The sequence below is a fragment of the Impatiens glandulifera genome, chromosome 3, assembly GCF_907164915.1.
Source record: "Impatiens glandulifera chromosome 3, dImpGla2.1, whole genome shotgun sequence".
NCBI classification, from domain to species: Eukaryota; Viridiplantae; Streptophyta; class Magnoliopsida; order Ericales; family Balsaminaceae; genus Impatiens; species Impatiens glandulifera.
This window is the reverse complement of record NC_061864.1, coordinates 3,961,284-3,986,582: the sequence shown is the minus strand read 5'-3', so window position 1 is coordinate 3,986,582 and position 25,299 is coordinate 3,961,284. Positions and strand designations below refer to the sequence as shown.

At 29.3% G+C, this 25,299-nt stretch overlaps 3 protein-coding genes across 3 annotated transcripts; 2 read left to right on the top strand and 1 right to left on the bottom strand.

Annotated features, from left to right (window-relative positions):
• The first annotated feature begins 1,935 nt into the window (after nt 1-1,935).
• On the top strand, nt 1,936-3,592 carry LOC124932260 (NAC domain-containing protein 2-like). Its single transcript, XM_047472877.1, has 3 exons — nt 1,936-2,132; nt 2,218-2,498; nt 2,879-3,592. Exons 1-3 carry the CDS (start codon nt 1,973-1,975, stop codon nt 3,407-3,409), a joined length of 972 nt encoding a protein of 323 aa, XP_047328833.1. The 5' UTR covers nt 1,936-1,972; the 3' UTR covers nt 3,410-3,592.
• An 11,870-nt stretch (nt 3,593-15,462) lies between these two features.
• On the bottom strand, nt 15,463-21,422 carry LOC124929238 (WD repeat-containing protein PCN-like). Its single transcript, XM_047469539.1, has 12 exons — nt 21,278-21,422; nt 20,762-20,966; nt 20,549-20,683; nt 20,149-20,464; nt 19,997-20,060; nt 19,097-19,210; nt 18,667-18,829; nt 17,768-17,924; nt 17,072-17,661; nt 16,474-16,655; nt 16,125-16,385; nt 15,463-16,036 (listed from the first exon to the last, which is right to left on the bottom strand). Exons 2-12 carry the CDS (start codon nt 20,927-20,929, stop codon nt 15,706-15,708), a joined length of 2,481 nt encoding a protein of 826 aa, XP_047325495.1. The 5' UTR covers nt 20,930-20,966; nt 21,278-21,422; the 3' UTR covers nt 15,463-15,705.
• A 232-nt stretch (nt 21,423-21,654) lies between these two features.
• LOC124929513 (lon protease 2-like) lies at nt 21,655-22,699 on the top strand. Its single transcript, XM_047469893.1, has one exon. The coding sequence runs from the start codon at nt 21,699-21,701 to the stop codon at nt 22,524-22,526; it is 828 nt and encodes a 275-aa protein (XP_047325849.1). The 5' UTR covers nt 21,655-21,698; the 3' UTR covers nt 22,527-22,699.
• Nucleotides 22,700-25,299: the final 2,600 nt, after the last annotated feature.

Here is a 25,299-nt window from a genome sequence, read left to right as displayed (position 1 = left end):
ACAAATTTTAGTTTATAAAAGACTAAATGGACATATCACTCGATCTATCCCTTTTAAGGTAAAGCATATTATAATTTAGTGGTGCCTAAATTTTTCTTATTATAGAAAACTAACCTAACACCCAAAAGTCAATAGTTTGATTTTTATTTAAAAGAAATTAAGTAAAAATAAAATTCGTAAATTTTAATCCCTTTATAAACCACTTTAATTTATCACTTAAACTATTTTAATTAGTGGGATAAATTTGATTTTACATAACATAAGAAGTCATAGGTATAGGATAGAAGAGTATATTTCAATATAATTTTATCTTTCATACTTTGTAATTCTCAAAAATAATTTTTCTTACTTTATTACCTTATTTATAGTTGCGGACAATAAATTAAAATCACTTCACTAAAGATTGCTGACCTTTATATAAATATATATATAAAGACTTGAACCTTATTTAATTAACCTTATATATGGGTTACTCTTTTCAAAAATTTCGGTTAATTAATGGACATTTTATCTTTATAATGATGGTCAAATATATAATTTATGATTATTCCACTATAAGATAATTTAGTAAATAATTTGAATGATCACTTAATTAAATAATAAAATATTTAAAAACAATTTCATTTAATCATAGTAAAACAAATTTGAGTAAACAACGGAACAATACTTATTATATTTATATAGCAAAATAAATAAAAATTAATATTTATAATAATAAAAAATATATATATAAAAAGTGGTCACATTAAACACATAGCCGCCAACAAACTTAATCATTAGTTAATCATTTAACTAGACGCATAATTTTCTGCATGACGAGCTCGAACTAGAATCTCTCAAAAAATAAAAAAAATAATATTTATGATAGTAATAATAATAATAAAAAATATATATAAAAAAAATTAGACAATGGGTTAAACATATACCCCGCAAACACACTTAACAATTTAACTAGGCTCATAACTTTTTATCTCATGGGCTCGAACTCAGAACCTTTCAAGGAAATTAGGGATATTCATCTCTCTAGTTGAATACGAGATTAAGAAATATATATATATATATATATGATTATGAGGAAATAACGTGACATTAAAATATATATATTAATTATCAAGAGAAATTTGGGTAAGTAAATGAGAAAATAAATAATTAGGCGCATTATAATGGATTGAACAAATAAAATACTTTTTTTCTTTTTCAATTAATGTATTTTTTTTTATACTCTCTCCCAACTTAGTAAATTACCCTTTTTTTTTTTCTTTTTTTTTTATCATTTATCTTTTACTATTTTATATGGGATTTGAAAATGAATAAGATACTTTTTTTTATTTAATTTATAATATTATTTTATATATACGTGGCTTAAATTTTATCGTACATATTGAAAAATAATGATTTTGATTGATATTAAAATAAAAAATATTAATATGAGTAAATCTTAAATGACCCACCCAGTTTTTTGGCCTCACCAGACGTGTTTATATGCGATGATGACGTGTGCCTAAGCCCACCGTCAAATTGTCGGCTTTAGTTTTCAAGAAATTTCCAAAAAAAAAAGAAAAAAAGAAAAAAAAAGTGCGATGAAGATGACTGTGTGAGAGCTTAGCCTAGCCTAGGCTAGATTAGAACTGGGCGAGCCGATTCGAGTCTTGATAAGTCCGTCCAAAATAGATGGCGCAAGCAATGACAGTTTTAGAGCCCGTATGAGGAGGGGTCTATCGACATGCACTCAGCTCGAGTTATGCGTACGACACGTGTCCCCCCCAAATAACGTTATCACCCACCCACGTGTATTCCAGAAACCACGTCTCTTGTTTTCTCGATAACAATTAACAAAAATACCCCTACTACTCTATTCCTATCCTAATTATTCCTATCCTATATATCCCCATTCTCTCCCTCTTGGTTTAACTTTCAAGACTCTCCTTCTCTTCTCTTCTCTATTCTATTCTAGACACAGACAAACAAATCCATGGCTCAAGATTTGAACTTTCCTCCTGGTTTCCGTTTCCATCCAACGGATGAAGAGCTTGTCATTCACTACCTCTGCCGTAGATGCGCGTCGCAGCCGATTTCAGTCTCCATCATTGCTGAGATCGATCTCTACAAATACGACCCTTGGGACCTCCCCGGTAATTCATTCATTCATCCTTCCTTCCTTCTTCTTTAATTAATTGATTGATTTAATTTGATCGATCTTGATTCTTATAAATACAGGTCTGGCTTTGTACGGAGAGAAAGAGTGGTACTTCTTTTCTCCTAGGGATCGGAAATATCCCAACGGTTCAAGGCCTAACCGGGCGGCGGGTTCCGGTTATTGGAAGGCGACCGGAGCCGACAAACCGATCGGACATCCGAAACCGGTGGGAATCAAGAAAGCTCTTGTCTTTTATGCCGGAAAAGCTCCCAAGGGAGAGAAAACCAACTGGATCATGCATGAATACAGGTTGGCCGACGTTGACCGTTCTGCCCGGAAGAAGAACAGTAATAGCCTCCGGGTAAGTCAAATTACAAACATACCCTCCCCTCCCCTCATATGTGTCAATTTTTTCGACGTCCACGTGTCCGCATGTCTTTTAGAAGTGTCTAGAATAGTCCGCCGCCTGCTATCAGTATGGTGCGGTGGCATAAGGGTAATAATAAAGTATTAAAAAGAAGAGGTGGAAATTAATAGTTGGGCCACACTCGACCCATCTCTTTAAGTTAGGCGGCGCGGGCGGCGGCTTCATATTGTTTAGATAATACTAACAAGCTTGTGGACATAGTTTTCTAATCTTAGAAGAATATTCCTCCTTATCTCTTTAATTATTTATTTATTTATTTTTCTGAGGTCAGCAAAGATAAGGAAATTGTTGAATATGTATGTTTTGTTATGCAGTTGGACGATTGGGTGCTTTGCCGTTTATACAACAAGAAAGGGGCTATTGAGAAGAATAATAATGGGCTAGTAATGGGCCGCAAGTTTATCAGCAGCAGCCCAACAATTGATATGAGCGAGGAGAAAAAGCCCATAATAATATCAAACCAACAATATCCACCGCAAGCGGCGGGAGCGAGGTTGGGGGTTGGATCATGCAGCATAATCCGATCCCAGTTTCCGGCACCACCGGCAGCGGAGGTTTCCGGTGGAGTGATGAACGAGTTGGCTTATCTAGAGACATCGGACTCAGTGCCGAAGCTCCATACCGAGTCGAGTTGCTCGGAGCAGGTGCTGTCACCGTGCGAAAGGGAGGTGGAAAGTGCGCCGAAGATGGCGGAGTGGGAGAAGAATTACCAATACGGCCAGCAGTACCAGTTTAATAATAACAACAACAACAACAATTACATAATAGACTCGACGCAATTCCAGAGCAATAATCAGCTGTCGCCGCTTCAGGATATTTTCATGTATATGCAGAAGCCATTTTAATCTCCTTCTCTTTCCTTTAGGTTTTGATTGTCGCGCGTGTGCAGGAGACTCGTGTCCATGAGTGTACACGTGTGAGGGGTACAATCAGATTTATGAGATTATAGAAGGGGGGAGGGCAAAGAAAAATGGTGGTGGCCTCTTTGTAGTAGAGATGCAGAAATAAAATATATATTAATTTTAATTTTATTATAGAACATAAATAATTACCCATTTTAGGATTATATATATGAAGTTTCAATAATAATAATACTTGCAAGGACTTGATGTAAATCATTAATATTTCTTCTGATGTTATTATATATTATTTCATTTTGACATTAATTGTAATTTAGGTCAATCTGGATATGTGTAGGGAAATGACCCTTTTCTTAAAGCCCACTATCCCATTATTTTCAAACCCAGAATTTGCTAAACCAAGTTTAACTAGTAAAATCCTACTTGAATGAATTCTTTTTTTACTTAAAAAGAGAGTTTACTCATATACATTACTAATAATTAAATGATATTTTAAAGTTATAAAAGATTTGAAGATCAATAATTAATTAAAATATTTAATTTATCATCTAGTATAAATTAAAATTATCATTATTAGTTTATTTATAAAAATATTAATTATTAAGTTTTGAGTTCAAATATTATTAATTAAACTAGTGATAACTTGTAGATAAAAATTTATTTTGTTTTTAAAAAAAATCAAATAACATAATTTATAATATAAAAGTTTAGTTTGTTCAAAATTTATCTAAATTTAACTTAGATAATATTTTTATAACATTTTAAAATAAAATCATTTATACTAATAAAAAATATATAATCTATAGAGTCTAAATGGATTTAACTAATTTGGATCGAGCTCTTTTTTTTTCTTTTTATGTTTTTCATGTAACTTATTCATTAAATGGGCCAATTTTTGGGTCTTTTGTAAACCCTAACCTGTTTGTATATTATCTTTTCATTTATTTTAAGATAGGCCACCAATGTTTCTTTTATATGAAATTAATTAGAGTTCACATATATATATATATATATATATTAAAATTTTGATTCAACTCTTAAAATATTAAAATTTTATGATTTTAAATAAAATGAACAAGTCTGATTGTCAATTATTAAATAGATAAACTTTTACTAATTTAAATTTCCGAACAATTTCAATCCACATGGCGCAGGACGATTTCACGTATCGTGGTCGGAATGGGATCTTTAACAATAATAATATTTTACGATTTTACGAATTTATAAAGAATTTCAATTTTTCGACTTAATATAATTTTACCTTAAAAATCAAATATATATTTATAAATTAGAAAAAGTTATTATTTATTCAAATAAATAAATTAATATACTTAATTTTATAAATATAATTTTGTTGTCGTTATTTACTTATTATTATTTATTCAAAAAAGTAAATTAATATAATTAATTTATAAATATAATTTTGTTTTAATGTTGTTTACTTATTATCAAATTTTAATTAATTTTATATTTAAATATATAATTTTGAAAATTGGTTAGATATAAAATATTTAATTATAAATATAAATAATAATAGTATATAACTAATATTTTCTAAATTAAACTAGTAAATTATACATTTACCAGTTTTACAATTAGATCAAGATTTTACCTAAACCGAGGGACCGAGACTAGTGGGTGGCACAAAGACTAAAAGACTAGAGAATTAGAATGCAAACCATTATTCTTTCCAACTTCATTCCTTGCAGAAAATAAAATAAAATCTCTAACAGTTGTAAGTCCTAACTCATAACCAACATATTTAATATTCTTGATCAAACTAATCCACGATAATAATATATATAAAATAGAAATTCATTTAGATAAGAAATAACGAGAAAAAATAAATTAATTGAATGAAACTAATTATTACGTACGTACAATAATAAGACTATTGTTGTTTAATTTCTTGTTTGTAAGGCCTTTATTATAGTTTATATATATATATATTATACAGTAATTAATTACCATTAATAAGGCCTTCATTGACATAGCTTCTATAGGCGATAATTCCCAAAAGCTAGCAGGTGGAATACGATTAAATAAGTATAAGTCGTGGCATGCATGACAAAATAATCTTATTTGAAATTTTACATTTTCTTTATTTTCTTAAAGAAAAATCTCTTGAGATGATTTTTTTTAAAATTTTAATTAATTAAATATATTATTATTTTGAATTTAAAAATTATAAAAATAAAGTAAATAATATTAATATTTTTGTTGATAAATTAATTGATTGGATGCTTGAAAAAAAACGTGATAAAAGAGACACGTCAAACTAATTAAACTAGTTCCTAATATAAAATAAATAAATAAATAAATATATCTAAGGTTAGATATATAATCTATTCAAATATAACTAAGAAAATTTGATCACACTAAAATATATATATATTAAACATATTTTATTATTAGATGAAAATGTAGAAATTAAATTAATATATATATATAAAATAATTTAGTTAATCATTCTATTTTATATATTTTTAATTGAGTATAACTAGTTAATAAATTGAATTTAAATTTGTTAAAAATTAAATCTAATCCGATTCGTGGATCCCCTTAAAATTTGTAGGGACAAATTATTTGAAATAAACAAGTTTTAATTTAACATGGTCACAGTGAAAGAGGGCGTCACGTGGTATTTGACTTTGTTTTGGTGCATCAAGAAAATTAATTATAAAGGTATGAGAAAAGAGAGTTGAAATATTTGACTTTTCTTTCTCTTTTTCTTGTCATCTTTCAATTAATAATTACTAACATTATTTATTATTCAAATTCAATTTCATATCTACCCATTCATGTTTATTGATTAATTTATATATTTATCAATCAATTAATCACGTGTTTTAATTACCTTAATATTTTTTACACAATTCAATGGTATGACATTTCCTCTCAAATCTCAATAGAATGCATACTCATTTTGCTCAAAGCATAATTAAAATCTAACGTACTCATAAAAAGATATACTTATTTATATTCATAAAAATATATACTTAATTGAAATTTATGAAATTTGAACTGAATTTAGTATAATAAAAAATTGAAGATTCAAATATAATTTTTTGTTAAAGACTTCGTAAGAATTTTTTTTCCCACATTTAACAGATTAAGCACTGGAAAATTAATACATTGGTATTATTATTTTTAAAAGATTTGACAAATAAAAATTTGGTAGGTAAATATTTTTATATATTTGATTAAACTAAGTCCACTACAACCTCAAATAAATTTGTTATTATGATTAAATAATATTATTTTACATACAAACATAATTAAATATCATAATAGACGAGAAATAAATTATGATTAAGAAAGAGAATTTGGGAGAGAGAGAATGATTTGACCGCAATTTGATTTATTAAAAAAATAATAAATTTTATCTCTCTTCTCACCCTTTATCATTTTTCCAACTAGTGATGTGGTTACACCTCATTCTCTCTCTCAAATTCTTTCACCTAACACTCCTCTTATAGGGAGGACTCCCCCAACAATAAAACTAGTCTGTCTCTTCCCAGTTTCATTCCCTTTTCCAATTGCGATTTTGATAAAATCTAGCCTTCTCTCTATCTCGCCTTTCCTCGTCGCATTCTCCTTCGTCACCTGCGATTTATCTAGATTTCTCAAAAAGTGTGACGCAATCTCCCGTTTTCACCATCTCGGTAAAGCCGTCTCCGAGTTCTCTTGCTCCGTATTCACATCTCTGCCGACGTGAAGAAGAATATCCTTCCTTTAACTTTCAACGACACCGAGCTCTTTCGCTCTAGGGTTTTGGGGATCTATCTTGCATGAAGCAAACACATAATTATACGTTAATAGGTATGTCAGAATCTAGTAATTTTTTTGTTCAATTTTTTAAAAATGTAGACATTTGATTTAGAAATTGACAATCTGTGTGTTAGAAATGTTAAATGTCTTTCTTCAACGTTTTGAAAGTGTTTATGTAAGTTGGTAGAATGCTTAAACTTAAAACATGCATGTTATGTTCTCAAAACAACGTTATCATGTTTTCAAAACTGTGTTGTCATATTAACAAAACTAACCTGTCATGTTGTGAAAACTACGAACTATTTTGATTTAGGAAGATATTCAATCCTGCAAATCTGCGTTAGGTATGTTCAAGTGTTTTGCATGAAATGTATTGAAGTTGTTTTTGTAAGTTTTTAAGTTGCATCGTGAATTTTGTGTTGTTTATGTTAGAATTCAAAGGGACATTTATATATTTAAATGGATTATTATGTGATTTAAGGATGTTTGGGATTTGACTTAAGGACGTTATTGTTATGAATGTTAAATTGTGGATACCTTACGGTATTTCTAATTTGATGAGGGGCCAAATTAGAAATTAGCGTAATGAGGCAGTTATGACGGTTATGGTTCCCAAAAGGCAGAAGAAGTTATAAAAGAGAGGTTGGTTAATAAAAAATAAGAATGAACTTATTTTTATCACAAGCTCTCCCTCTCTGAATCTTTATCATCGGAGAAATAAGGCTAAAGGATTTCTGCCCTTTTAGAAGACCATCTCATCTAATCATGTCTAAAGATCCAAGTATATATATTCCGTTTTTGTCTTTCATATCTTAAGAACAAAGAATGAAGATCTAGGGTATTATAGTTTATGATTTAAGTTTATTATGGAATTATTTTAATTAATTCCAAACAGTTTATAGAAAGCTGGAGACGACATATACAACAAAGTCGTGTTTGAAGTCGCCATCCGCATCTGTATTTGCTATAATTTTCTTTGTCATTGAGATAGTTGTTAAGCTCCTCTATTATCACTCCCCACCATCTTCTCCTCGCCCTCAACATTTGGAGGTACTTCGGGTCCATTAGAGTTCTGCCCAATCAATTATGTTATTTCGACGTCACATCGCATATTCTCTTCATCGATTCTTAATGTCTCCATGTTGCTCATAATTAGAGCACTCCTTCTTGCATCGAATTTCTTATGAGGTGACGGGATAGTTTGAAAGGGCATTTGAGATACCCAATGACATAAGGGAGCCGAAACCGATGGCCTTTACAACTTCTTTCTGAACGTCCGAGAGTTCTCGAACGAGTTTTTAAGACTTTTTGGCGAAGTTCAGATGTTTATAATAACTAGTTTCCTTGCTTTTTTTGTTTCATGAAAAAAGAGGAGGTGAAAAAAACTTCCTCTTAGATATTTTCACACTGCAAAAAAAGAGATTTGCACGATTAGACATTTTAAAAAAAGAGATTTGCACGATTAGACATTTTAAAAAAAGAGATTTGCACATCTTCATATAATAATGAAAAAACATGACATTCTAATTTTAAGAACATGATATTTCAATTTTGAGAACATGACATCTCAGTCTTAAGCTACTAATAGTTGGAAACTTAAATAAACAATATCAAAACGACGTCTTATACACAATACTAATATGTTTTTGCATTGTTCAACTTAATACTAACTCAAAACAGAGTAAAAATTGATAGTTCAAAATCGAATTACATCGGCATTTTCAGAACAAGACAACCCAATTTTATACATGTCTCAAAACATGATATTTTTGTTTTTTTTTGAGAATGACATTTTCATAATATTATATACGTGTTTACAATGTTAGATAAACAAATTCAACATAGTTTAAAAATGTTTCTGAAATGTTTTAAGACTATTCTAAACGTTTGTAGGTGGATATTTGAACAGAACACATTCATTAAACTTATACAATAGTTCTAACTAAAACACTGCTAAATCTCGTTTGTTACCTTTCAACTTTATCAGACAACTTCCTCTTCATTGTTTACTCTTCTTCGCTTCGTTCTTCTTTGATGCATAAAGTGCACAATTTGTTTATGTGATTCCTAAACATCACAGAAAGTCGTAAGTTGGATAACATCACTCAATACATGAAAAAAAATAGTTGAGTATAATGAATGAGTTTATCATCTTTGAAATGGCGTTTGCGAAACGAACACAACCTATACTTTTGATTAAGATTGAAGAACGATAGTCGAATAGAACGAAGAATAGAGTACATAGAATGAAAATCGGAAATGATGGGAAAAGGAAGGGGAGAGAAACAACGCACTAATTTTGTCAAATTTCTTACTTTTTATAAAAATTAAAAAATTTACATGACGTGACACGTGGGGAGTCTTTCCCGTACCATTTCTCTTAAATATTTTTTTTTAGTTTTTGTTATTCAATAATCACAATTATGTTATATTATTTGTAATTGGTACAAAATATTGATTGAATAAGATAAATTTTGTGTATGTAATAAATAGATACAAAATATTATTTTTATTATACTATCAAAAAAAAAAATATTTTTTCTTAAATAAATTTTATTTGATAAAAAATATTTAAAAAATATTTTTTCAAACTAAAAAAATCCAGTAAAATAGCTTAAGTGTTTAGAACACCAATTCAATAGTAGTTTTAAGAAATCAAAGTTTACAATTTCGATTATCATTTAGAATTATTTAGGTTGAAATGGAGGTCATGACTATGAATGATCATACTAATTTTCAACATTTCAAAAAAAAAAATCACTAAAATAGTTCAAGTGACAAAAATGGTTTCTAAAAGATCAAATGTCACGAGTCCGATTCTCACTAACAAAAATGGTTTCTAAAAGATCAAATGTCACGAGTCCGATTCTCACTAAAAACGTTTTAAGTTAAAGTAAGATTATACATGAAGTCACGCTACTTCAAATTATTTTTTAATTTCCTAATTTTTCGATATAACTCATTATTTGATAAAATATTTGCTTAATTTTTCTCTTTCATTTTTCAAACTCACCCAAAAAAATATTTTAAGCCCAAACTAACTTCTTTTGAAGTTCAACCTAACTCCAAATTTTTTTTTTTTTATCCGTATTCAATACTAACTACTATATTCTAATGACAATCCAATTAAATTGGAGAATAATTGGCTATTTTGAAAACATTTTCTATCTAATCTGAATCAAATAAAGGAGCAAAAATTAAATAAATTGATACAAGCTAGCCTAACCAAATATGGACTCTCTTCACACAAGTAAACAACAAAAAAAGAAAAGAAAAACACAGCTCTATCTTTGTATGATCTGATATCGATCGACAACACTACTGTGAATTAATTAATTTTGTCACCTAATTTATTTATTTGAGTTGTACCTTAAAATAAATATTTGTGGTGGAAAATGTGCATAATCTTGTGTTGGCGAGAAGAAATAAAAAGGACATTGGAGGCATCAATGGCACATGAGATTTAGAGCACTAGGACCCTTTTCAGTCAGAATAAGTTAAAAGGGAGACCTCAATTTCAAACATTTTCTAATTATTTATATTTTTTTTTTTTGTAATAATAATAATATAAGAAAATTGACCTTTGTTTAAAAAAACAATAACAAACCCGATAATCAACCTTAATTAATTGTGGGTTCAATCACTAATTAATTAATGTCTCCTTACCCATGCATTATTGATGCTTTGATTTCACTTTCATGTCATTTTTATTATTATTATTATTATTATTATTATTATTATAACCTTAAGAAGGTAGACAACTCGATCCCCCACTTCTCTCATTTCAATTAAGGAAACACTTCATAGATTAGGCTAAGAAGCTTTTATTATTTGAGGTATCTTAGTAACTTATATTTATTTTTATAATTGACATTTTGAATGAAAAGATCTTATAGTAAAAAATTATGATTTTTAAAATATTAAATATAATTTTATTTAAAACATTTTAAATAAAAGCAAGTCATAACTGAAGTGTCATACTAATTTATTAAATAATAATAATAATTATTATTATTATTATTAATTTTTGGTGTGTGATGATGTTAATATATACATAATAATTACCCTTTTACTTAAATCAAAATATTATTTTAAATATTTTTATTTTTATTTTAATATTCTAGTTTTATAGATTTAGAAATTTAAATAATATAATTAAAAAGTGATTGGCTTGATGGGTTGATAAATTATTTTAAAATATTTTCAATTAATACACTTCAAATAAACTCCAGTTTATTAATCTTTTAATTAAATTTTATAAAACAAATACTATTTATAATTTATCCATATTCCTTGTTTCTTTTGGATTTTATTATCAAGGTTTACACCGCTTTCTATAAAAATAATATCAATAATTTTATCTCAATTTATTAGTAACTTGTTCATTTCAATTTATTCAATACAAAGGTTTATAAAGTAAAATGGCTCATATTATAAGTTGGAAAAGAATTGGATCCTTTCTCATATTAAGCCTATGTTACAATTTAAATTGTATTTTGTTTGTTTCATATTATTTATATATGCAATTAATTATAATATTTAGAAATAAAAAATATATTTATTAAAATTTATCATCTATATAAATATTATAGTTCTTATTCGAAATTTCTGATACTCTATAGCTTCTTGAAAAACAAAAATTAAAAAAATGGATCAGGAAAATAATAATTTTATTTCAAAAATTATGAATGTTTGATGAAATAATTATAATAGTACTGTTATTCATGTTTAAATTTCATTTCAATTAATATTAGACTATTTATATTTATTGTAATTGAAAGTACTATACTTAATATGTACTTTTATTTTAAAATATATAAAAAAATACTTGTAATTCTATTTTAATATATTTTATGTTATGACAAAATTTTGAATTATATCTTATTTTTTTCATCTATTAATTGTTTTATATTTAACTCAAAACAATTATTGTAGCTCGTGTTCTTTCATGTGCATTAAAATTCTTTAGAATGTTATTTTAAATTTACTAGTAATTAAACTTAATTCTTAATACGGAAAGATGATCAAGTTATTTGAGCATAAAAAACAGCAAAATACATAAGATGAATTTTAAATAATTATTTTAAAATGTGTGGCTTGAACAGCTAGGTGATCTGGCATTTTTATTGCAACATAAATGTGTGCATGTGTGAGAGAGTCTAATCCTATTATTGTTTACTCTTATCTACTTTGTTTTTCGTGAAAATTGATACCTTATTTTTTTTTAAATAGATTATTTTATCAATATATATTAATACTTTTTTTAAAAAAAAAATTATCATAAAAAGAAATATCACTCTCCTCAAAATAAACACTGCTCAACATTATTCTAATAATTTAAATTTATTATAATGCTCCAATAGTCATTAACTTTGGTTTAGAATAGGGGAAAATAAGAGTTAATTAGAATATTTGTTTATTAAGTAAGTATAAAAAAGACACAGTCATAGGGACAACTGGCAGTTTTGATTTGATTCACAAATAAATAAGGACAAACATATTAGTATATATTAATATATATATATATATAGTGATGTAGGATTTGCATGTGATTGTTTAATTTATTTCTTTCTCTTTCAATATATAGAATAAGAAGAAGAAGAAGTAGGATGAACAGTAGCAGCTGGAGGTCATCAGAATGCAATAATAATATTAGCCGCGGCGGAGACGGTGGTGGTGGTGGTGGTAGTGGTTGTGAGTCTGGTTGGACCATGTATCTAGATGATGATGAGGAAGATGTCTCAAATTCATCTTCTTCAAAGTTATTAATATATAATAATAAGAATGAAGATGATGATGATCTGTCTATGGTTTCGGACGCATCCTCAGGCCCTCCTCCACTATATCATTTTGATCATAAGCAGCTCCAGGCAAATCTCCATAATAATAATAATGCAGGAATATCGCAAAACAAAACCAACAACAACAAGAAGAAGAACAAGAAGTTACTCTTCAAAGATCATTACTATGATGATAACACCGCCACCTCTCCCCACCTGCAGGTAATTTCTTTAATATTTTATATATATATATATATATATATATATATATATATATTTTTTCTCTTATATTCTTAATATGCAGGAAAAATCTGTATTTGGGAACCACTTTGACCTACCGCTGCAGTTTACTTCCCCCAAGAAACCTTAATTAGGGCCGGGTTAATTGTGTTACTGCCCATGTGTTTTCTTTTTTTTGCATCCACCCAACTTCTTTATCAATTACTTCCATATATCTATATATATAATATATGAAATCTGTTTTAAATACATCTTTTCTTCATTTTATGTTTTCCATATGAATTGAAGTAATAAATAAATAATTAAGAGTAGGTAGTTGCTGGTAAATAACATATGCATGATTTAATTAGTTAATTAGATTAATAATAATGTTGGTTCCTCAATAACCCACTCTAATTAATCAATCTCATGTCATAGTCAAATACACAAATAATCAACTTAATTGGCCGATATTATCTACATTTTATTAGTGAATAATATTAATATATATTATATAATTGTCCCATTCATGACACGAGAATTTAATTGATAGAAGCTAAGGTCTTCCATTATTAGCATTTAGCAATGGGGGGAAGGAATGAAATAAAAACAAAAAACGCCGGCCACCAACTTTCTTCTTCATTTTGCCAGCCTAGCCTACCCTACCCTAAATAGCCTCTAAAATAGACAGAATCTTTCATCACAATAACCCATCAACCCTAGAGGCTTGAATGATGATGAGTTACTTTGAATTTTTATTGGGATTTTTTTGAAAAACTTACTGTCATAGATCTGTTGATAAGGAGAAAGGTTAATTTTACTTAGTTGATAACTAATTTTTGTTAGGAAAAAAGCTCACTTAGACGTATGTACTTGTACAACTAGCTCACTTAGACATATGTACTAATAAAAGATCATTTAAACATATATACTATCAAAAATTGGTTCATTTAGCCTCTTTTAATAACCATGATTAACTTTTATTTTTAAATTTATATATTTATTAAATAAATATTAATATATTTTCTCTCTCATTCTTTTTCATTAATTAAACTAGGTAATTTATTTTATTATTAAATTTTTTATTATTTTAATATTAATTTCTCTTTTATATTTCATTTTCTTTTTTTATTAGTTTTTATTTCTAATATTTCTTAAATTCTCATTTTTTTTTTTTTAAATTTAACAACTTATTTATGAATTTTATGTTTTATATAATATTTTTTTGAAGGGTTTTTTCTTATTTAATTTAATATAATAAAAATGAAAAAGAGTTTTTTCTTATTTAGTTTAATATAAATAAAAATGAAATTAATAATTTTTATTTAATTTGTATTCACGACTTATATTAGTAGTAAGAAATTGTTTTGTTTAATATTTGATTATTACTCTTTTAGTGTTTAATGAATGATTTTTTATTATTATTCAATTCTTAATTATTAATTAATTTATTTTTGTATTGAAGGATTTTTATTATTGAAAGAATTTTTATTGTTATATTCAATTATTGGGATCAAACAATTTTAAAATAATTAATAATTATTGTGAATATAAAAAAAAATATATAAAAAAGAAGAAAAATAGAGTTAAAATAATTAATGATGAATGTTCATATATATATATATATATATATTCATATATATATATATATATATATATTCATATATATATATATATATATATATATATATATATTCATATATATATATATATATATATATATATATATATATATATATATATATATATATATATATATATATATATATATATATATATATATATATATAAAATAAACTTACAATAATTAATCATAAATATTCATATAGAAATAATAAAAAATTATAAAAAAGATAAAAATAAAAAGTTTATTTATTATTTATTAGTAATAAATAAAATAATAAATGAAAAAGTAAGATAGAGAGAAAATATATTAATATTTAATTAATAAATATATAAATTTAAAAATAAAAGTTAACCATGGTTACTAAAAGAGGCTAAATGAGCCAATTTTTGATAGTAAGTACGTTTAAATGACCTTTTATTAGTACATACGTTTAAGTGAGCTAGTTATACAACTACATACGTCTAAGTGAGCTTTTTTCCTTTTTGTTATGTGGCTCTAGTTTATAAGAAAAAGAAAAAAAGATTTATATAATAATTTGGCTCATTCTAGAGAGTTTTGAAAATGGAAAAAAAATCCAACAAAACTATTATGTCCAAATAGATGATTCTCTAAAGAAGGGCTCCTCCTATGCATCATGCATGTGATTGAGAACCCACTACTATCATTATCTCCTGCTCCAAGACAAAACAACAACAACAAAAATAACCTTCTGTTGTTTGTTCGTACAATTCTTCCCACTATTCAAATTAACACTCTTAAAAAATGATATCTAATCCTCATCATCCAAACAAGGGAAACAAAATTTTCATATTCATGAGTAAATTACAAATAATTTAAAAAGAAAACAAAAAGGATTACATTAGCAAGTCAGGAGGAGAGCACATTTATGTCCCATATACATGTCTGTCAACGGGACTAGTATCCAGTGTTTTGAGAACGCTCATCCATGGCTTGTCCACGATCAACAATGAGTTTTTCGAAAGATGCCCCACAAATAAAACAGGATCTCTGAAGGGGCAAAACTCAAAATTATTTCTTCGGTTGTTTTTAGTAGTAGTATCTACTTCATCCACCAGCTTCTTAAGCTTACGTTTCAGCTTGTTCCCATTGTTAGTAGGGTAATTCATTAATTTCTTCATTGTTGATTCATTTGGTAAAAACTCTTTCTCATCAGCTCCATCAACAGGCATTCCAAAGTCTATCAAGCACATGGCCCTAGAACAATAATCAAATTTAAGATTCTTTGATGATGTGTTTTTTTTCAACAAAAATATTTGTATCACAGTTAAAGAAAGAAGCATACCTTGCACTGTAGACAATAACAGATGTCGAATTGGGTGAAAGAGGGAACGAAAGCCCAATGACCTCTCCCGGAAACTCTTGATATCTTCTGGGAAGAGCAAATGTGTTGTGCATAGACCAATCTCCCCATTTTTTGGCCTCAACATCAAATGCATAGACATGGTTTGAGGAAGTGGAGACAATAAGAACATTGTTGTTACGAGGAGTGAAACCACCAGCTGTAACTGAGGACCCATTCAATCTAGATATGAACCAATGTTGTCTGCACCATGAGAAAATGTAAAATATTATTATTATTATTATTTAAGAGAAAAGTTTTAACCATCCACAGAAATTAATTTATCATGTACCTTTCTATCTCCAAGTTAAATATATATATGTCGCCAAAGCAGTTAACAGCAGCTAGCCACTGTCCATCTGGACTTGTAAACATTTTGGTTATGGGTGGTTCATTTGGTTGCAGTTTCTCAATGTGCTCCCCACGGCTTGGAGTAAAGACATGAGCTACTGTTCCATTTGCAACATCCACAACCTGTTTCATTGGAAAAAAAAAAATAAAGAAAGATGAACCGAGTTAGACGGAACTGGGCATAAAAAAGGGTCAATGTATAATTCTCAACCTGTTCACATTTTTCAAACATAAGGGGCCTTTCATGCTCAAAGGAATATGGACACAAAAGACTTTCTTCCAAATAACACATTATATCCCATAATCCAATCAATCAAATCATCAACCAAATTTGTCCTTAGTTTTTATAACATTTTAAACATCAAATGCAATGGATATTTTAGTCATTTGACCCATAACCCCAAAATAATCCTCTTTTCAATCAAACAAGATTTTTTTTTTCAAAAAAATGGTTTGTTTCAAAAACTACATCAAACAAGATATACTACCTTAAGAAAGAAAAGAAGATAATGAAATGAAAGAATAATTTGATAGCTTACATATATCAATCGATCATGACCAGCTATCATGAGCCTAGAAGAGTCAAAACTGAAAGCCATAGAGTGAGCAGATGGTAGATTAGATGGAAGCTTCTTCTTTTGCACATTCCACACACTCTTCCCAAATCTACCTTTTTCTAACTGAAATAAACCAGGTCTCACATTATCAGAAAAAGCGATAAACGACCCTGATGGCGAGATACTGCTGGAGACAATTTTTCTTGATGCCTTAGATTTCACCCGGGCCAATAGTTCTGTTGTTGCAGCACCACCAACAGTCCCAATACCATTAAAAATACTATTGCTTTTTGTGCGAACACATATTATATCTAGCCAAGTTGAAGCTTGGACTAGAAGCAAAGGAGTTTCAGCATCACTGAACACCACTTGTATTGGCGATCGTTGGGGTGCAGGACAAACATCATGAGGCGAGAATTTGGTGAATTCTTTGGCAGAATAAGCAAAGAGTTTAGTATCATCACCACCAGAGATTAGCATTGGAACTCCCAAATGGGCCCACTTACGGTAACTAAAATCAATTGGCTTCTTCTTAGTACGTATCCTTTTTGGGTTTATGTCGGGTAATACATCTATGAATATGAAAAATATTTACTAAGTGAAACAATTGAAATATGTTGAGCTCATGATACACAATGAATCAAGAAGATGGAGAAAAAGGAGAAGGGTTAGATCTACCTTCTTGGCTAATTGGTATTGCAATTGCTAAAGCTCTTACATCATGTGAATGAGCTCGGACATAACCAACATACACCCATTTCCTCATCAGTTCAGAAGCACTTTTTTTATCATCACCATGTGGAACCAAATCATTTGATAGCTTGTATTGGATAACCTGCAAAAGGCATAGCTCTGGTGAATTGAGAAAGACAATGTTCTTGTTCTTATCTACTTGAACCTAGGGTTGAGATTCTTTCTGTAATAGGATTACCATAATTTTTTTTAATGATGTTTTTGACATATTTTATACAGAGAAGCTGTAGGAAACAAGTAATTTGTCTGAGAGACAAAGCGTTGTGCACGAAAGAAAAAACCTAGAGATTAAAAAACGAGACCAAAGACTGGAAAACAAGTGAATCAAAATCAATTGTAAAAAATATATTTTGGATTTGAGCATAAATGTTGAAATATTCAATTATGTTACAAAATGTCACAAATAAGGCTTTATTCCATGAGATTATAAATATGGGGTTTCTTTTGCCATTACTAAATAATCAAATCCAGCAGCATTAGATGCAAAGCTTGCAAATAATAAGACATGAATCAACTTAACTTAAACTGTTCTAAGTGGGAATCCATCCCGTGACCTATGTTCACTTAGACAATCAACTCTTGCCATTTGAGCTACTCTAGTGGGTCAATAAGACATGAACCTGCTGCAATTATGATTCTCCTATTTGAAAGTTGCTTATTTTAGGTATGACTTGGGAGTTAATATAAGCAATTTACATTAAACCATGAACCACTATCTCCACATAGAACCAGTACCATCCATAACTTGCAGTCCAAACATGCATATGTAACAATTGTTTGCTCATCTATTACTTTGTTATATAGAGATTTCAAGATTTGCATACCTGTCCGTCTGAACCAGCAGAAAATACTCGGTTATGATTAGGGACAGTTGCTAAGGCAGTAACATCGCCCTTATGAGAAGAGTGTGCCTGCAAAAGTGTCCCATGCTGACTGTCCCAGAATTGAACATTACCGCCACTATCAGCACTGACAACTGTCCCACACCTAAAATCAATCAAATCTTTATTGCATTGAAAGTCAAACTCCGCCAATAGGTATACAATGCACTATTTGGTAACACTTTTATTTTACACTTTGTATCCAGATACAAAATCATAAATAAATTTCTGAATCTCTGACTATGTTTTGTTTCCAAATGTTTAGACCCAAATACATACATAAAAAGTGCTTCCAAATGGGGTCATTCTAGTCATATTCCTCAACCAAATACCAAATGTTCTGTATAATAAACTAGCAAGGAAAGACACTTACTTAAGAGCTAGCAATGACCATACACAAAGCTCACGTCCACTACCAAGCCCACCAAGCCCAACTGTTATTCGGTAGACTTCATGACCAAATTTAGTATCCCAACATCTGATGAACCTGCATATCATAAAAGCAATTATGAAATATTCAAAGTAAATGATGAAGTGGACATTTTGAAATTTCTTCATATACGACAATAATTAAAGCCCAACAATTACTGAATAATCTTAGATTCACGTATCCAATATTTAATTAAGAAAAGAAAATGCCGGGAATCATTAATAAGAAGCTGATGGTGGGAACTACTATTAAGTCTAAATTAGATGACAAGATAACGACAAAATCCAAAACTTCATTTCTAATATAGTTCGCAACAACGACAAAATTTAATAATAAAGGCTATTTATTTGTGAGGCTCCAGTTGTTGGGGCTCTGGCTTGTGGAAATTAATTTTTAACATCCAAATTAGCAGTTTACATTGAAGACCATTATAGATAAATAAATATCATGACAATCATATGTGAAAATAATAACAAATGTGGGAAAATTATAAATGTATCACATAATATCAAAGATAGAAAAATGCCTCCATTGAAACACATATTAACATCCAAATACAATCGCATGTTAACATCCATACTCAAATGATGCTACCAAATGGACTAAAATAGACCTTTTGAAAATACCCATGTATTCATCACATGACTACACTGCAATTTTCATGCTTAAGAATTTGATTAAAAAATTAATCACATGAAAACCCAGTGAAAATGGCGTCACAAATCCCAAACATTGAATGACAATTTTAACATAAACCTTGCCATAAGATCTGTAAATAAATAAAATGTATGACAAGCAATTTCGTCATTAATATTCTCTTTGACTAATGTACTCAGTACTCACCCATCGCTACTCCCTGAATATATTCTATTCCCATCAAAGCTCCAAGTCACACTTAAGATACGACCTGCATATAAAATGTGAAAAAAAATTCAAAATGAAAACTTCCATTAAGTCAAAATCAGTTACTACATGAAGATGGTTAATAAACTCACCACTAACTCTCGTAAATGATTTTGCATATATTAGCTTGTTCGAGTCTGAAATACTGTAAAGCCTGATGCAGCCATCATCACATGCAAGTGCTAAACGTGTGCTAACAACAGAAGGAAGTTGGGGTTCCTTCATGTCATCATCATCTTCAGTATCACTTGTTTCAGGATCGTCAGAAGTTTGTAAGCTATCAATGTATCTTTCGCTAGCATGTCCATTCTCAAATTGCAAGGACTTAGATACGGAATGATCTAGCGAAACTTTGTTAGGTTCTACAGCCAATTGCCATATTGAAACCCCAAGGGAATCCAACACAATCTGCCCAAATTTAATAATAAAGATACCACATTTGTTTGAAATAAACAATAAAAGTACGAAATTAGGAACGGCAAATATGAGTACCTTCTGCTTTAATTCAAAAATGTCCCATTCTGAGATGGATCCATCAATACTCGAAGAAAACAATCGGCCACCTCTAGACTTTGAACTACACCAAACAAGAGATGAAACCCTAGAATCCACATCCCCGTGTATTGTCTACACAAGATGATGAAAACAATAAATTAAAAAAACAATACTATGATGAGACCTAAAGTACGGTTTATATGAATTTACCAGTTGACAGTGCCAGCCCGCAGAACCTGGAGAAACCAGCCAAATCTCAATAGAACCATCTTCTCTGGCGGCAGCAATTTGGGAGTCATCAGGGCTCGTAGCCAGGGCCACAATTGATGACGGCTTCCATTCAATGGAACTATCACTGCAACGGTAGACCTCCACCATTACTTAGTGTATGGTTAACGCAGAAAGTTCTTCAATCCTGTTATTTTATTAGAATTTACACAATTAGAGCTCGATATTAAGATACTCTACCCCAAACAAGAACCAGACAAGGAGATAGTATCATTCTCATCTAAAAATGCAATAATCATTATTTAACAGGTCTTTGAAGAACAAAGAAGAAATGGAGAAATTGAAAAAATTAAAGAGCACAAATAGAAATACACAATATGATATCATTGAACAACTCCACTCCGCCGGCAAATAAAGAACAACACATTGAACAGATCCATCTATCGGTTCTATTTCTCTACCCTGGATCAGTGAAGGATTATAGAATATACGAAATACCTTCTTCACAAGAGCGGGAGTCTTCGATAGAGTGTGCCGCGAGTCACCTAGCACAGGGCGGGGGGGCGGCTTTGTCGGAATGAACTTGGTCGCGAGCTTTGCAATGAGCGACGATTCTACCGCCAACGACTAAAGAGAACGACTGCAGAGTAGGTTTCAAGAATATATAAGGTGTTACCGGGTTTATGTTTCGGATCGGGTAGTCGCGTCCTTTGAACCCACCGCTCTTCTGGTTTCGGTATTCGGGTTCGGGTATGAGTTCAGCCCTAATTAATTAGGTTATAATAAATAAAATATTTTAAATTAGATAAAATATAAGTTAATTTTTAAATCCACACATTTCGCCGTCTCAAAGAGATCATCTTCTTCTTCTTTATTCTTTCCTCTCTGGTTTCATTCTGTATTGCTTTCTAGCTCAACAATGGCACTCCATCATCATTTACTTCCCACGCCGCCGTCTCTCCCACTCAAACCCTCCTTAAACCCTAATCATCTCACCTCCGCCCTTAAATTCCTTCCTCCCTTACTATCTCTTACCCAAACTCGCTTCCGCCGCCGTAGGAATCGTGCATGCTTCTCGGAGAAGCATCACACAGCTTCTCCAGGATCGAACGACGTCGTCGAGCTACCACTATTCCCTCTCCCTCTCGTTCTCTTCCCCGGCGCGATTCTTCCTCTTCAAATATTCGAGTTTCGGTATCGTATAATGATGCACACTCTTCTTCAGACAGATCTTAGATTCGGCGTTATATACTCCGACACCGTCTCCGGCACCACCGACGTCGGTTGCGTCGGAGAGATTGTCAAACACGAGAAACTAGCCGATGACAGGTTCTTCATTATTTGTAAAGGCCAGGAACGATTTCGTGTTACGAAATTGGTTCGGACGAAACCCTATTTGGTGGCGGAGATTACTTGGCTTGAAGACAGACCGTCGGGTGATGTTGAAGAAGACGCGGAGGAGCTGGCGAACGAGGTTGAGACGAATATGAAAGACGTGATTCGATTATCTAATCGGTTGAACGGGAAACCGGAAAAGGAGGTGCCGGATTTGCGGCGTAACATGTTTCCGACACCGTTTTCGTTCTTTGTCGGTAGCACGTTCGAAGGAGCGCCTAGAGAACAGCAGGCATTGCTTGAATTAGAGGATACAGTGTTGAGATTGAAAAGGGAGAAAGAAACATTGAGAAATACTCTGAATTACTTGACTGCAGCATCCGCTGTTAAAGATGTGTTTCCATCTTCATGAAATCCAAGGTATCTTACTGTTTCTTTTTGTTTTTCTCCCTAGTATCTATCTATATGAACATGGAAGGATACATAATTGTAAATTAATTTTGATGTTTCTAATAGGGTTTCTCTCTAAGTGCATACTTTTATCAAACCTAGTAGTAAATTGTACATAAAAATGGAGTATTTGTTGTTCTAAATTGCAGTGGTGATTAAGTTATGTTTTGTTATGGTGGAAGAATATTCTACTTTATCATTCTAGATTCATCAACTATAACAGAATTCATGTTTTCTTAACTACCATCATCAAATTGTGACCGGGTATCTAATACACATACAGATAGAATATATTGTATTTGGAATCGAGAATAACAAAAACAATTTCTCAAATTTATCTGTTAATTTCAGGATAAGGTTTACCTATTGTGTATTTGTTTCCCACTGTTTTCACAAGTATTGTTCTATTTGATCTGCTTCATCCAGATATCAAGTTCTACATACATACAGGGTCTCTGAACTCCTGTTGCTTGCTTTCTGACTGAATTCTTGTTTTTGTGAGGTCAAAAGGTGAACATTCTTAATTTGCCTGATATGTTCTGTTTATTGATTCCTAGAGTCCATTCTTTGAGGTCTTGTATATAAAATTCTCTTTGATTGATACCATTGATGAGTCTGCTTTGATCCATTTCGGGCCCTCAGTTGGTTCGAGGGACATTTCAAAGTTTCAATTTCTCTATTAAGGCTTAGGTAGTTTGTCTCCTGGATTATCTATCACTACTTTCTCCTTCTCTTTACCCTGCTCTATAACATCTTAAGTTTTTTGGACCTTGTTTCTAACCCAACTGGGAATAATGAATAATCTATCTTTGGAGAAGACTTGGAAAGAGCGACTAAGACAGGATCTTGGAGGCTTGACATAATTTTGGGAAAATTGAAATGTTATTTTGAACTAATGAGAAAAGGCTTGCAGCAAAATGCTTGAGGGAGTTCATGGGTCATCGGTAATATGGATCCAAGGATGACTTTAACAGCTAAATTTCTCTATACATATATAATCAAAAAAATTAAAGTATTCCCTCAATGATTCTACTAGTTTCAAATTACACATAGACTTGTCATACGACTCATACCACGATTCTTTTCTTAGTTTTGTTCTAAGATATATATATTCCGTTCTTGTAAACCGAAAGATAGTAAAAACAAATGCAGACCTTTGTTTGCACGATAATTATATTTAATTATAAATTTTGTTTGCAAATATTAATTATATTTCATTAACATTGGAGTCAACAAACTTTTAATTCCTCATTGAAGTTAGAGATTACATGACCCTTTATAAACTAATTCTCGTTTAAATTTTTAAACTAACCAATTTTGTTCATTTATTTCCAAAATAACCTAGTTTTTCCAAAATAACCTATCTTACTATTCAAACTAAGTTATTTTTTTTAATTTATTAATTTATTGTATTTAAATTCATTATATATATATATTTTAAAATTATTATTTTTATAAATTTATATATTTAAATTATTATTTGTATAAATTAAATTATTATATTTTGGTATATATTCTAAATTATTATTTTTATAAACTAGATTATTTGTATTTTAATATATAATTTAAATAATTATTTTTTATAAATTTGATTATTTATATTTTTATATATGTATTTCAATTATTATTTATATAATGTAATAAATATTTTCTTAACATTTTAATAAATAATTGATAAATATTAATAAATTTAAAATATTTTAACCATAATAATATAATTAACCATTAAAAAAATGATTTCAATAATATATGTTTAATAATATAATTTAAAATATCTGTTTTTTTTAGATGTGTCAGTATAATTTTCACTATATACCCAACAAATAATATTGGACTTTCTCAATAGCACATAATTGGGAGAAATATGATAATTTTATTTCAAATAAAAAATTTGAAAAAAAGAAAAACTAAGAGGTTAAAAAAGTTGAAAAAAAAAAACTAAAAGAAAAATAATTGAGAGAGGAAATTTGAAGAAGGAATGGGTAGTAACACATCATTTCCTCCCTATTCTCTCTCAATTTCTCTCCCTTATCACTCCTCTTATTAAAATGTTAAAATGAATATTTATTATTTTATATAAATAATAATTAAAATATAAATATATATAATCAAATTTATAAAAATATATATATATATATATATCAAAATTTAATCAATTTTATAAAAATAATAATTTAAAATATATATCAAAATATAAATAATTTAATTTATACAAATAATAATTTAAATTTATTAAATTTATAAAAAAAAAATAATTTAAATATAATAAATAAGTAAAAACTGAGTTTGAATAGTAAACTATGTTAGTTAGTTTGGAAAGAATGAACAAAATAAGTTAATTTAAAAAGTTATTTTAAAAATTCACCTTGACAAACAGTCCTAATCACTGCATAACTTGCCTTACTCATGCCGTACAATCTATTTTTTTCTCAAACCTGCAAATTTGTTTATTCATAGTAATTTCAAAAATGAAAAAAAAAAACTGAATACAGTCTAATCTGAAAAAGTAATAAAATGAGATCGGAGAAATTGGCCCAAGGAACCATTTGGAAATTTGAGTTTGAGTTTATTTTTTAGAAACATTTTTTATTCATATAGATTGAGATAAAGTTTTTAACACAAAATTGAATTAAATAAATTTTTAATTGTAAAAAAAAAAAGTTTGTAAGTGGGTCAGATGTAAATCGCAAGAGAGAATGTGAGATAGATAGATGTATGCACACACCACCACCACA

Coding starts and splice junctions, on each gene's coding strand:
- LOC124932260 (XM_047472877.1), top strand. CDS start 1,973: ATGGCTCAAGATTTGAACTTTCCTCCTGGTTTCCGTTTCCATCCAACG. Junction 2,133..2,217: donor CGACCCTTGGGACCTCCCCG/GTAATTCATTCA, acceptor TTATAAATACAG/GTCTGGCTTTGTACGGAGAG. Junction 2,499..2,878: donor AGAACAGTAATAGCCTCCGG/GTAAGTCAAATT, acceptor TTTGTTATGCAG/TTGGACGATTGGGTGCTTTG.
- LOC124929238 (XM_047469539.1), bottom strand. CDS start 20,929: ATGGTGGAGGTCTACCGTTGCAGTGATAGTTCCATTGAATGGAAGCCG. Junction 19,211..19,996: donor TATTCAGGGAGTAGCGATGG/GTGAGTACTGAG, acceptor TATGATATGCAG/GTTCATCAGATGTTGGGATA. Junction 17,662..17,767: donor AATACCAATTAGCCAAGAAG/GTAGATCTAACC, acceptor TCATATTCATAG/ATGTATTACCCGACATAAAC.
- LOC124929513 (XM_047469893.1), top strand. CDS start 21,699: ATGGCACTCCATCATCATTTACTTCCCACGCCGCCGTCTCTCCCACTC.